Raw genomic sequence first — 13450 nt, forward strand, 5'->3', positions numbered from 1 at the left:
GCAGGCCGCTTCGATCAAAATGGGAGCACAACGGCGACGCCTACCGATATCTCTCCAAGCGTCAGCTCGCCCTCAATCACCGCTCTCGCCTCTACATTGTGGTCCATGTTCAGCGGACTCCGGCTCAACGGTACAGAATCCGCGCCACAACCCCTCGGCGCACGCAATGCCGTCGACGGCTTCGGCATCGAAGACGATCTCACATTGGCCTACCCCTTCTACTACACGCTCTCGGTCGAGCTGCGGCGGCTCTTCTCGACCCCAGCCATTGCGACCGGCACCTGGCAGGCGGCCGAACCCTCGCTGCTTTCGCTCGCGCAGCCCTGCGTGCCGCTCACGGCGCAAGCGTCCGCCTCGCTGCCGCTGTTCGACCTCGTCTACCTGCGCACGCAGGGCACCGACTGCGCGTCCAGCGCCGACGAGCTGCGCGACGCGACCGAGGCGTGGACCAGCGCGCTGCAGACGATCGATCTGGAGTTGCAGCTGCAGCAGGGCGTCGTGCGCGCCAATAGCACCAAGGTCTTCGTTGGCGACCTGTTGACCGGCCAGGATCCGTCTGGTGCTAATCTAAGACCCGCTGCTGGAATTGGCCCCGGGTCTCTCATCAGTGCCGCCGCCGCCGGTGCGCAGGAGAAGGAGCGGGCCTCGTCGTTCGTCGACAGCGTCGCCGCGCTGTGGAGCGAGCAGCCTCAAGTTGCCGATCTAGGCGGCATCGCTGTCTGGGTTGACGGCGCCGATAACGCCGCTGTGCGCGACTTCATGGCTGATGCGAAGGCGGTCATGGATGTGGCTTAATGATGATGGCAACAGCATCAATATCCTCTACGATTCTCTCTTCTCTTCTTTCTCCTTAATTTCTCAATCTTTTCCCTCGCATTGTATCCCTCAATTTTTCCGAGCAAGGGGCCAGGCGATGCAAGCAAGCGAGCAAGAGGCGTTGGAGTAATGCGGTCGGCTGGCTGGCTGGCTGGTGTCACGGGGTAATGGTGTCTGTCGGTGTCTGACGGTGTCGCGGCTGGCATTACCGCTGCTGTGTTTGCTCCGTGTCTGTCTGTCTGTCTGTTTTTGTACTTGCTGTGAAAGGTCTACCTGTCTCTCTTTCCTTGTTATCTCCTTTTTTCCGGTCTTCTCGCAACATCATCATCGCTCTTTTAATCGTCGGGGTTTTTGGGCATGGGTAGAATGGGCACGCTACGCCAAAATCGGTCATGGTGGGCACGTAATCGGAACAGTATGGATGGCATGGGATGGGATTGGATCGATGAGGGTCGGGGTATGGTGTCTTTTGTTTCTCTTCGCGCAACATCGCTAGCAAACTTCCGTCGCTCCTTCCACTTCTCTACTTGTCAACAATGATGTCCTCCTTTCTTAGCCTTCTTGATCTGCGTGCAATTATCCCCTCAATCATCCAGCGGGGCAAAAGGGCGAGTGCTGCAACGCTCCTTTCAAAGTGACTACCCACGACGGGTGGCCAGCGGTGGCGGCGGCAGCACTGAGTGGCTCGCGTTCTACGTAGAGACGATGATGCGAATTTCATCACATCGCTTCTTGTGTGTTTCTGCTCTTGGTCAATCAGGAAGGAAAGGGATGCTAACAGCCAGATTGGTCTGCTTGGATGCGCAGTGCGTCTGCTACTCTCTACGCCCTTTTCGCCCCTTTTCTTTTGAAACAGCACTGGCAAGGCCGAAGATGATGGACTGGAAAACTGGAAAAAAGTTGAGGGAGGGAGGTGTTTGGCGGGAGGAGAGGATGCGATGACACTACTGCTACTGTTGCTGGTACTGTAGTCGGTGCTCAACACGGACTTTGGTTTCAATCCATCCATCATCCGTCCGACCATGTAGAATTGGCATCACCATCCTCAATGCTCCCTCCTTCTCCCTCCCTCTCTCCCCCCTCCCATCATGCCCCCTTCCACGCCACCCACACATCCTCCCCAACACATCAAACCAACCCCCGTACGCCCGGCCCATCATGATCCCGCCACCACCACCACCACCGTGCCTGCGCATTTCAGCCACCACGTGCGACTCAGACCGAAGCAGGCAAAGCAAGGCAGACAAGCAGGCAGCAAGCCACCCATCCCACGCACGAGGCACGCCGTCCTGTCTCGTGCATGATTCCACGCATTGCTCTGGAATGCTGCGTGCGGGTCCCGGCTACGTCCCGATTCCCAACGGCTGCCAAAACGTGCGTGCGTGCGACGGGCAGGGCAGAGCAGGACAGGCCTAGTGGTGAGTATGTTCCTTGCTTGAGTACCGAGCCGATTCGAAGCGAGGCGAGGCGATGGTTGGTCGGTTGGGACAGACGGGACGGATAGGATAGATGACGAGATTGGCACATTGCGTTGTTTCCTCTGCGGACGTAGGTTGAGTACGAGTGTTTGATGAGTGGCGACGGCGGAATGCATGCGTTATCTCATCTCGTCGGTGATGCCACAAAGCGAGTGAATGGGGAGAGACCATTATTGCGATCGATGGTGTTGAATGCGAGTCCAGGGAGAGGCGGTCGCTTCCTTCGTAGTGGTGAGATTGCGATCGATGATGATGGCATTCGCAGATAACGCCATAGTGTATGCGCTGGATCGTGTGGGCTCGCCGTTTTGCGACTGGGACGAAGTTCTTGTCCGGCATCCGTAGGAGCCGAGAGGAGGTTGAATGCGTGGACACTGCGCGGATTCCTCAAGCATTGCGGCGATTCGCCAGAGCGCTTCGTCATGCATTCCAAGGCTGCTGTCGGACCCTCCCACTTCTGCGCAGTGGGTGATGGAGGACTCCAAGGCTCGGTGCTTTACCCGCAAGCCACACGGAGCGTGCCAAATCACTCTGTCGAAATGCAGGAGTAGAGGTAGCATTCAGGCACCTGTGATCTACCTTGGAGTTGGCATTTCTTCGGTAGCCCACTGTGCCGCCGACAGGGACCTGAGCCTTCTCAGTCTCTGTCTGTTTGCGGTATCCACAGATAATCCGCCACGATCGGATTTTGCCCGTGGAAAGAGGCAGTGTTGACGACGGGCGTCTGATGCGCCGAGGGGTGCTGCGCACTTTGTATCCTCGACACACTTTCTGAGTCAGGCATCTCCTGGACTGCCATATCGACGCTCGTCCGTGTCAAAGACGATACGGAGGAAGCCCTCGTCATTCTTTGCCTGTGCCAGTCGTCTGTGGGGCTTCCGTCGAGCTTGGGATTGTGGCTGGTGCGATAAACAGGCAGAGAGTGCGCTTCAGACAAGGGGCTAGATGGGCGTATTGGACTCTGAATTTGGACTGTAGAAGAGAAGTCTTCCCCATCGACTACGCCATGGTATTTCTCGTGCTTTATTTCTGCATATTTCATTAGCAAGCGTCTTCTGTTGTTCGAAAGGGCGACTCGACTCACCATGATACTCGCTGATCCAAGTAAAAAGCGGCGACGCCAGGAAAAAAATAGGCACCGTCTGACCAAAGCCCCATTTGTTGGCCGAGACGCTATCGAGGCCGCAGAGGGGCCATTCACCATCAGTGGGCGGTTCAGCGAACTTTTGGGCCGCAGACAGGATTAAAGAGAAGGTAAAGTAGACGAGCTGCGAGATGAACTGGACGGTTGGCAGGACGGAGAAGCACCACGCAGAAAAGCTCTGGATCCACATCGGCCTGTATTGTGGGGGTATGCGCGACCCTAGATTGTGTAGGGTTGATTTCCACTTTTCGTGGATCTCTTCGACGAAGATGGCGACCATGAAACTTAATATGGCGAGGTACATGACCAGGACGGAGAGGGACACGGTTTTGGTCAGCTTCAGTTCGTATGTGTCGTAAACTATGCGATAGCCAAAGCTCAAGGGCGGCGAGAGCCCAACGGTAACGGCTAGCAAGATTGTGAAGATAACAATCAAGGTTATTCTGACGGTCATGATGATCTTGTTCCTCTTGAAGTAGCTTTTGAGCACAAGCACACAGGCCAGGTGGCTGGAGGTGGCGAGGCATGAGAGAAAGACAATCAGGTCGAAATGCGCGTCGCGGAGCTTTGAACGGTAGGATCCGTCCGGGTAGGGATCCCATGATGGGATTCCGTCATGAGCTGCTCGGAGATAGCCACATACGATGAGGGCAAAGCCAGTCATGACCTGTTGATCAGCCAGTGATATCATGACTTTTTGGAGCACCTGTTTATTGTCAGCAAACCGTGACATTTTTGGGAGCACAGAACACGAACGTCGCGATGAAACTTGTATCTGAGAACACTACCGGTTTTCCGTTGTAGCATCCGGTTGATAAAGTCTGGGAGGACGGTTTCTTCGCCTATTACACCGTCGAGAATAGCTCCATAAATAGATGCTAGGGTTGTGACCAGAGCAAGAGTAAAAAAGGAAGTCACAACCTGTGAGGACAGAGATCAGTCAGGAAAATCACTAAGTCACAAGGTCCAACATACCCCAATGCCAGCTATGTCAGCATCAACCTCACAAGTTCCATTCTCTGGTTTTAGGTTGAAAAACACAATTTCTTCGAACCCCATCTTGTGTTGGAAGTGAATGGATAGTGGGAGACCAAGTGCTGCCGAACGGCAGATGTTTTGAGAAAAACGGTCAGATTTCAGCCTGTCGGTGCTAGAGGGCAAGAGTCCGCATGGGCAGTTACTCGGACCCTGATTCAGCCACGCTGAGCCTCCCGATGCGGTACGTTCCGGCCACAGCCTGATACTACTGAGTACATGTAGACATGGCGCAAACCTCTAACGACCATTCTGCGAGGCGGTTTTGGCTCCCGCCAAATGGCTGTGAGAGCTGAGCTGCACATATTGCCTAGGGTACCGAGGAATATGGGACATCTATTCGAGGTTTAGTAAGCCAACTCGTGGAACACATAGCAGGGCAACCGTGGAGGCTTGGGAATTTTTAAGTACGCCGATAGGAAGCATCCAAGCCCATTGTTCCGAGGATAGGGATGGGATGAAATCCTTTGTGTAGACTGGTAGGGAGTATTCGAATCCTTTCGTGGGAGACACATGGAGGAGCCACAGTTTGGTATGTCGCGGCTTTTGCTAGATTCGATGCTTGTACAATGGTGTGGCACATGAGCTGTTGTATCTCGTCTCTGACATCCAAGAGATGATCAACTCTTGATGAATTCGGTCTTTTGAAAGACGGTTTTGTCTCACTGCAGGTGCAGAAAACCAATCATTGGCTCTCTTTGCTCGTCTGCTTAAATTAGCATGGTCGCTGACCGAGGGGCGCGGTAAGGCTGAAGACGATCTCCCTTGACGCGAGGGTTTTGACTCTCATAGGCCGAGTTTGAACAGCTTTTTCATGCCTTCCTCCTCGGCGAGCTCGTCGCGATGCAAAAGCGACTTCTTCCCAGGGATTCCACCGAAGTTCGAGTTCTGGTCAAACAGACTGCTCCTGGATTCCGGTAGTCCCTGTTATCTTCGCGCTCCCTTGAGAAGCAGCTCGCCCGTGGTCGAATAGTGGCGCCACGAACCAATCAGATGGATAGGCGTGGTTCTTGGTTTTCTAGGGCGGGAACTGGGGTCTCTGGCGTGCCAAAAACCCTGGATCTGGACCGAACCCGGAGACGACAGTGAAATCAAGCTCAAATGGCACGGCAGCGTCAGCGATGGACGAGTGATGCTGATGGTTGTTGGTGGAGGCTTCACGATCATTCCATGCGAGGCGCGGGGTCGGGCGGCCTGTGCGGCGACATGGTCCTGGCAGCGGGCCGGCATTGTCACCCATGACATAACAAGTCGACTTTGAACATTTCAAAGCTTCTCCGACGCTCCCAATGCCATTGTTACCGCCATCCTCACGGTCAACTATCACAGCATATTACTCGTGACGACCGGACCTTCCATCAACCGCAAAACCCGCGCATAACGCTTCTCAAACTCACCTACCGGACAGCTGCGGCAAAAACAGTTGCTTCACACCACTCGCCAAAGACAAGACAGCGCCACCCAAGTCGCATATTTCCACGCCATGGAGCTTCACGGGGCATGCGCCTGCGGACGCAATGAGTATGTTGTCAGGCCTACCTCGTCCGCCCAGTTGGCCAGCATTCTGTTCGACAACACGCGCCGAGCTCGTAAGTAGCAGTCGCAAATCATCCAGTCAGAGTCGAAGCTGACGATACCTCAAGGCGCGCACCATGCAGCTTCGCCGTTTGCCGCCTTCCTTCGAGTGCCACTGGATTGGCTCACCAGCACGACGACGCCCTTCTTCCCAGACGAGCAGCCAAACCACATTCGCCGTACTTTCCACGAGCAGCCCAGCGATCCAACTGTGCCCCCGCGCACTACTGTTCGCAGACAATTTTGCGGCTTCTGCGGCACGCCACTTTCGGCCTGGAACGAACACACACGGGAGGACGCAGACTTCATCAGCTTGACCCTGGGGAGCCTGCGTGATAGCGACGTGCGCAAACTTGAAGACATGGGATTGTTCGAGGGATCCAACGATGCAGAGAGCCAGGAGCGCGCTCAGGAAGATATCGGGGCCAGTGCAGCGGACCAGCAGAGCGCAGACAAGTTCGGACCGCTACAAGTCACACCAGGAAGAGGCGCGCCGTGGTTCGAGACCATGATCGAAGACAGTCGCCTGGGCAAGATCAGGAAAACCCGGGGCGTTTACTCATCGACGGATGGTAGCGTCAGGGAGGAATGGGAGGTTGTTGAATGGGGCGACGGCATCGACGACGGGGAGGCTTCGGGCTCTGCCAAGAGGAAGTTTGAGGTGACGGACGAGAGCGCCGACGTCAAGATGAGAGGCTAGGCGGATATTTTGAAATCGGTTTCCTCATTCTTTTCGAAGCGTTGAAGCCGCTTGAGCATCATGCTGGAAAGGCGTAGGGTGTGTTTGCTTTTCTGCTTTGGGCGTGAGAATAGAAATGGACCAAGAATCGCACCATGTGTGGCTAGTCGACATTCCAATCTAATCGTTTCCATTTTGCCTACTTAACTGTGGAATGATACACTTCAGTGAGAAGTGGTCCTGGACCAACTTGGCCACTGGTCCATTGTTTCTTATCTAGACTTCAGGCAACACCCGCCTGAAATTTTACGCCTTTCCTGTGGTATAAGGATCCTTCCAGAGTGAGGTGAACCGATTTCTGGCCTACAACGTGTAGATGGATGAGTGAAGATGTCGGGATGCGATTTCAATTCTTGCTGCGATCCCGCTAGCCACTGGGTTTGTTGTCTGAGACTGTCTGAAGCTTCCGGTATTCTTCTTCCAATTTCTGTTGCATATCAAAGTCGAGTTGGCGCTCGCGCTTCAATCGTTGTTGCTCCAGATCTCGAATGACGCCGGCGTGCATAGCCTGTCGAGAAGTTAGGCTTGTCATGTTGGAGCGAGTGGAGGCGGATCGTACAGCTTGCTCAGCCTTTTGCTGAAAGTGCACGCCGAGGACGATGCCAAGGGCACCAAGGGTCGTCCCGGCGAGCGTCAACTTTGATGCTGTCGACATGGCGTGAGTGAGGATGGTGGTGGTGGATTGAAGGTCGCGATAAATTTGTGGCCGGTATGCTCGCTCACCGCCTTGGAGCTGCTTGGCGCGAGCTCCAGCACTGGCGTGCCCTGACAGTCGGGCACCCTCCACCTCGCAGCTCTCTAAATCGACTCTCCATATCCTTCTACTCGCACAGCCGCCATCATGGTCAGTCCGGCATCTCACCAGTACTTGTCACACCTGCTAATTGTCTTTGCAGTCTGCCCAGAACTCCGCGGGCATCCAGACGTTGCTCGACGTAAGTCGCTCCGAAGCCACTCCGGGCCAAGTCGACATCGACAACAAGGAACACAGCTGACAGCAGCGCAACCCATAGGCCGAGCGTGAGGCGCAAAAGATTGTCCAGAAAGGTCATATAACATATACATCGTAGTCGATTTTGACAACAAGCTAACGTCTCGCAGCCAGAGAGTGTATGTAGTACCAAGCTACCTCCCCATCGCCGCACCGATTGCTAGACCCTGTCGATTGACGTCTAACGACACCGAGCAGACCGCACCAAGCGTGTAAAGGATGCCCGCAGCGAGGCACAAAAGGAGGTCGATGAGTACAAGAAGCAAAAGGAAGAAGAGTTCAAGAAGTTTGAGACCGAGGTACGCCAAGCACGGGAACCCCAGGCCCACGAGACGGTGTACGGCTGACACTGCGATGCAGCACTCGAGCGGCAACCAAAAGGCCGAGGAGGAGGCCAACAAGGAGACCGAGACCAAGCTCAAGGAGATCAAGGACATTGGCAGCAAGAGCGGAAGCAAAGTCGTGGAGCAGCTGCTTGCCGCCGTCACCGACGTCAAGCCCGAGCCTCCCGCCAAGGACTAAAACAAGCACGATTTCCTTCTCTTGTCCATTTGTTTCCGCTTCCTGTTTATATCATGATTACCTGAAACGCGCATGTCTCGTCTTGACAAGTCTTGGGTCGGGCAACATCTCGACTGATTCTCTGGGTAGTGGGGCTTTGTATCATAGGAGATATTCAAGGCTGTATCACTAGGAAGGATTTCTTGTCCAACTGCGCTTGAAGCTTGGCTTGCCGTGAATTGAATCAGGTGAGTAGCTCCCAAAAGAGAGTAACTTGCGGGTGTCCGATCTGTGTGATTTTGCTGACAAGAAGCAGGTTTTTGAAAGGAATTTGTCGGCCGATTTTGCAATCCATTGCAGTCGGAATAAAGCTCGTGGAAACCACATGTTGAATGCACCCACAAACCACGCACATGCGCACCGCCGCCTTATCCGTACCATGTTCGCTTGTGGCTCACAAGTCTGGCAGAAGATGTAGAGGTGAAGGCCAACTTGAGCGCTAGATCATGCCGCTCTTCTCCCCCAAGCGCTCGACCGCTCAACTACTCCCAACTTCTCCCATTCCGTGACAAGAAGAGAAGGCTACTGCTGCTTTTGCTTCATCATGCATAAAAAGGCTCTTGCACTTTCACCGCTGGAGAGGCCAAGACCAGCCGTTGTGCTGAGGCGCGTGGCTAGCTCCAGCTCCGTCGTGAGCTTATAGCTCCGGACTCCTGCTAACATGCGGGTCGGCTGCCATACACGCGCACTACTACTAGGCGGTGAAAATCATTCCTTGAAGGCGGCAGGTCCAAGATTTTGACTGCAGTGCCCTTATCATCGTCGCGGGTCTCGTCAGTTGGAGATCGATCGTCTCCATGCCTCTATATCCGACTCGGGCCAGTTTTGCGGTCGAACTTGCCACCTGGATATTAGATTTGGCTTGATCTCGTCCCTTCACACCAAAAAAATAATTGAACAATATCGACTTTTTACGCAGACATGAAAAATTGCCCTCTTCATTCGACGCAGTCCCTTTGACCAGGATGGGCTTCCCGATTGTCAACTTTGCGTCACTTCCTGGCGAACACGAGAAATGTCAAGTAGACTCGGACATTGCTGGGCTTGGGGTAACTACCCTGATCATGAAGACTTCGTGGACCGGCTCTAAGACTGAGTAACAGGTCATTGCGGCGTTTGTGGTTGCCGCGGTCATGACGACAGGGCTCGCCGTTTGCGCTGCCATACTCGATGTAAGTGTGATGAACAACGAGGCGGACGCCTTCTGACGGAGCATCAGATTCTCCACGGCACCTCGGACGCCGTCTTGCCAGCCAAAACAGTCAACAAGATCCACAAGCGATGGGGTATGGGGCTGGAGGTCAAGGGGCGGTACAGCTTGACGCGCAAAATGATAGACCGGGTGATGCTGTCACTGGCAGACCAACAGCTGCTGACGGGCTTCGCCATCATGATCTCCTTCTGGCTGCGATACAACGACTACAACGATCACCACCGCAATCACGTCGACCTGGTCATGTACCTGAGCTGCCTATCGTCGTCGTCACACCTAGCCTCGGTCATCACGCTCAAGCGGTACTTCAAGGAACACAGCATGACGGCGCGGCTGCGCATGGTGCTCATCTTCCTATACGCGCTGTTCCTGACGTCGTCCATCATCATAACCATGCCGTTCCCGCCCTTCTACCAGGCCCTCGTCTGGCTCATGAACCATCTTTTTAGCTGCGACGACTTTGACTGCACCAGCACGCTCCCGTACATCATCTTCTACTTCCTCACCGTTGTCTTCGTCTTCTATCCTTTCTGGGTCGCCTTCTGCCAGGTCTTCGAGGGCGTCAAGCGCCTCAGCCAGCACGGCATCCGCACCGCCGGCCACTGGATGTCGCTCTCCCCGCTGCGGCCGCGCCTCCACCTGCGCCAGCGCCTCTCCAAGCGCTCGCCGCGCCTCGCTTCCGCCATGGAGTCGGCCGGCCGCGGCATCACGGCTGCCTTTTGGTTCGTGCTGTTTGGCGACCTGCACCTCGCGTTTGTGCAGCAGCTCTTCTTCGTGAGCATCAGCCTCGCCTTTGTCTTTTTGCAAAAGTTTGCCGAGCCCCCCAGTCCAGATGACGACGACGGCCCCCGCCTGTGCGGCTTGAATCTGCCCTCGACCAATGTGTTTGGCTTTGGCGAGATCCTTTCGTTGATTATGCTGGTGCAGCCGGCTTTTTCGGCCGTCTCGACGTATTATGGTGAGTCGGTCCCTTACGATTCAGCCGGTTGGGATGTTTTGGCGGTTGGGGAGATGCCAAAGGCTTTGAACGAGCATTTGGTGGCTAACGCACTCGCAGAACTGCAAATCGAGAAACTCGAGGCCGAGAACGCAGAGGATCGCGCTGCTCAGAACGTTTGAGCTGCTTTCCCGCCTGCCGTGCCTGCCGCTCTACAAAACGCCCATCTCTTCTCCCACCTGCTTACCCCCCGCTGCGCTACTGCGGCCGCTCGAGCCTGCTCAATCTTCGTTTCTTCTTCTCCCCCTCTTCCCCCACATCCATCTATTTCTCTGCCATTTGGCACTTTCTCTCCTCTTCTCTCCTCATACATCTTTCCCCGCCATCGTCATCACCTTGCTCCATCTTCATCGTTCTTCAAAGACCACAAGACCCGGAAACCGCACAGAATCTTTGTCAGAAGCGTTGCGTTTACAGTCTGTTGTCTCGCTTCTTGCTCCACTTCCTTTGCGGTTGTTTGACTTAAGAAAAGTCCCCTCGCTCCTGCTTTGCTTTGTTGATATGATTGGCCGAACGGCAGGTTGGCTACTTATCGGCTGGGTAGGTGGCTAGCCCTGCTGTTTGCTGCTGGTGATGGGAGATGTAAATATGCCTGTCTGGTTTTCCTTCTTGCCTGCCCGCTTGTTTGCTCGCTCGCCCCTTTCTCAGCGCAAGAGGGAGAGAGCAGGTAAAGTGCATGCAGTGCAGTAAATTTTCATCGTATAGTCTAGTATAGTCGAGTACAGTATCGTAAATATCAGCCTACATACATACACGTACAAAGCTACCTACCTACAAACAGTCCTTTGCCCGCAGCTCTGTGTCGCGGTGGGCTAGGCTACCAGGCCCATCCCATAGCCTGTCTATTGCACCCAGCCGAGGTTGTGAGGAACGCCAATAGGCAGACTTATCGTGCCACGCGCTGCGCACGGCGACAAAAAGAAAGAACAAAAAGACAAAAAAGTGCCACTGCTGAGAATTGAACTCAGGTCTCTACATGTAGTCCTAAAGGAGGATTCTTACGCCTAACGCACAAAGTGTGTAAGTAAGTTTGCCACCTACCGGCACATAGCGTGTTACCACTACACTACCGTGGTCGTTGTTGAGTTTGATCTTGGCTTTGTGAAATATAGAGATAGGTAAGAAGTGAGGGGTTGGGGAGAGGGGGGATGGGTATTTAAGCCTCTGTTCCGCTGCTTCGACTCCTGATCGCTGCATTTGTCTTGCGAAGCTTGGACTCTGCGTGAGAGGAGCCACGAATGTCGACACGCAGCAGTTTCTACTTTTTTCTCCGCATGCTGCCGGCCGGCTGGCCCTCTCTTTCCCAGTCATTCGTTCGATGATCTGACCTTCGTGAGTTCTCCTCGTCGCCGCATGTTGTGGAGATAAGACTATGGTAAGCGCTTTGAGGTAATGGTGGACAGTGTTGATGGTTCAGGTTGGAGACGCAGGCAAGAAGAGTTGCAAAAGTGCGTGTCGATAGAGTAAAGGTGGTGGTTTGATGGACAGCAAGAGTCAAGACGGTCGTTGGAGCTGCAATCAAGTTTTGGTGTTAGCGTGCAGTCCATGCAGATTGTTAGAGGCACAGTTGGTCGACAAAATCGCAAGGGGAAGGCGCAGGTGCGACGCAACCTGCTGCTGTCACGCTGCGAAAGCGTCACGCATCGACCCCCTGACCCCTGTGCTCTGTCCTTCCAGGCAGCGGCGCTGGACGCGTGACTTCCAGCTTGCTGGCCGCGGGGATAAAAGCCCGTTGGATCTTCCTACGCTTGGATTGTTCTATCGACACCGCATTCTTTGGGCGAGCAGCCACCTGCCAACACAAAAGAAGACAATTGTTTCTCCTGCTCCTTGAGTTTGCGTCGAACGGAGAATCGCGAACTGTGGCTGCTGTGCTCGTCTCTCTTTCTTGCATCCTACGTACGTTTTCTTATGCTTCATCGCGCTGGCTGACCACAACGCTCGAACGCACTGCCGTAAAGCAGCGTAGAGTGGCGATGATGCTGCTCGTGACTGACTCCTATCAACTCTTGAATACAGGCGCTGTGGATTGAAAGCGCAACACCCGCGAGTATGGGAACTCGATAACACAGGGCGGAAACGAAGTCGATCCCGGTGCTCGAACAGTCGGCACATAGACAACGTCGCGCTCGAGTTAGTAAAGAAAAGACGACCTGGCCATGGGTAGTCGACCTTTTATAGATACGAAGCGCTAGGCTCCAGCTGTACCTGCTGTCATGGTCACGACATGACCCTGACCCCCTGAGCCCCTGACCTGCTACAGCACTAGTGTCGGTGACTCTTTCTGCTTGCTGACCGTGAGTATATAAACTCCATTGGTCACGACATTATAGCTTGCTCACCAGCGCTTTAGACACCAAGGTTCGCGAACCCGTGGATGCAACATCCGGATGCCTTTACTCGGTGCCTTTCTTTCTGACGAACAAACTCGGAGACCTCAGTTTTTTTTCTGGGCCGGTTCCCTTCACCGTCCTTTCCCTCATAGCCTCGAGTCTCATTGAGCTAATTGCATCACTGTACTCTGAAAGTGTCTGCCTGCACTTATGCATAATGATCTTGGTACTCACAAAATTTCTCATCACGTTGGCGGAGTAGAAAGACACCTAGGGAACTTCTGCCCCAGTCCGCCGCGTATTACTTGACTCAGCTGACCCCCTGACTCTTCTCAGTCACATGGCCACTTCTACACGGGCTGCTGGTATATAAACTCCCCTCTTCTCCTACTTAGCTCCTTTCTCATCAGCACCACAGACACTGAAGGCGCTCTCTATGGGAGAAGAGAATGCTTGACTTGGTGCCTGTCAGGGCTAAACACGACGTGCCACTTTTGTCTCTTGCCCTCTTCTCCTGCCGTCTTTTCCCTACAGCCTCTGGCCCCTGACGTGGAATTTCTCGTGTTAC

At 54.3% G+C, this 13450-nt stretch overlaps 5 protein-coding genes and 1 non-coding gene across 6 annotated transcripts; 3 read left to right on the forward strand and 3 right to left on the reverse strand.

Annotated features, from left to right (window-relative positions):
* Positions 1–2670: 2670 nt before the first annotated feature.
* Positions 2671–4686, reverse strand: BKA78DRAFT_189193 (uncharacterized protein). The gene is made up of 4 exons (XM_066883548.1): positions 4414–4686; positions 4195–4359; positions 3379–4144; positions 2671–3323 (listed from the first exon to the last, which is right to left on the reverse strand). The coding sequence occupies exons 1-4, from the start codon at positions 4495–4497 to the stop codon at positions 2932–2934; spliced, it is 1407 nt and encodes a 468-aa protein (XP_066741347.1). The 5' UTR covers positions 4498–4686; the 3' UTR covers positions 2671–2931.
* A 1270-nt stretch (positions 4687–5956) lies between these two features.
* On the forward strand, positions 5957–6748 carry BKA78DRAFT_355580 (uncharacterized protein; the record flags this gene model as incomplete). Its single annotated transcript, XM_066891919.1, has 2 exons — positions 5957–6062; positions 6117–6748. 2 exons carry the CDS (start codon positions 5957–5959, stop codon positions 6746–6748), a joined length of 738 nt encoding a protein of 245 aa, XP_066741348.1.
* Positions 6749–7154: 406 nt separating this feature from the next.
* Positions 7155–7442, reverse strand: BKA78DRAFT_355581 (uncharacterized protein; the record flags this gene model as incomplete). Its single annotated transcript, XM_066891920.1, has 2 exons — positions 7155–7295; positions 7347–7442. 2 exons carry the CDS (start codon positions 7440–7442, stop codon positions 7155–7157), a joined length of 237 nt encoding a protein of 78 aa, XP_066741349.1.
* Positions 7443–7628: 186 nt separating this feature from the next.
* On the forward strand, positions 7629–8300 carry BKA78DRAFT_355582 (H+-ATPase G subunit-domain-containing protein; the record flags this gene model as incomplete). Its single annotated transcript, XM_066891921.1, has 5 exons — positions 7629–7635; positions 7684–7722; positions 7889–7897; positions 7977–8077; positions 8139–8300. The coding sequence occupies 5 exons, from the start codon at positions 7629–7631 to the stop codon at positions 8298–8300; spliced, it is 318 nt and encodes a 105-aa protein (XP_066741350.1).
* A 1004-nt stretch (positions 8301–9304) lies between these two features.
* BKA78DRAFT_355583 (uncharacterized protein) lies at positions 9305–10671 on the forward strand (the record flags this gene model as incomplete). Its single annotated transcript, XM_066891922.1, has 4 exons — positions 9305–9388; positions 9443–9511; positions 9559–10510; positions 10610–10671. The coding sequence occupies 4 exons, from the start codon at positions 9305–9307 to the stop codon at positions 10669–10671; spliced, it is 1167 nt and encodes a 388-aa protein (XP_066741351.1).
* Positions 10672–11492: 821 nt separating this feature from the next.
* BKA78DRAFT_t150 lies at positions 11493–11625 on the reverse strand. Its single transcript has one exon. It is a non-coding gene; the product is annotated as a tRNA-Arg (tRNA).
* Between the last annotated feature and the right edge of the window lie 1825 nt (positions 11626–13450).

This window comes from Phyllosticta capitalensis (genome assembly GCF_038381095.1).
Source record: "Phyllosticta capitalensis strain CBS 128856 chromosome Unknown BKA78scaffold_9, whole genome shotgun sequence".
In the NCBI taxonomy this organism is placed as follows: Eukaryota; Fungi; Ascomycota; class Dothideomycetes; order Botryosphaeriales; family Phyllostictaceae; genus Phyllosticta; species Phyllosticta capitalensis.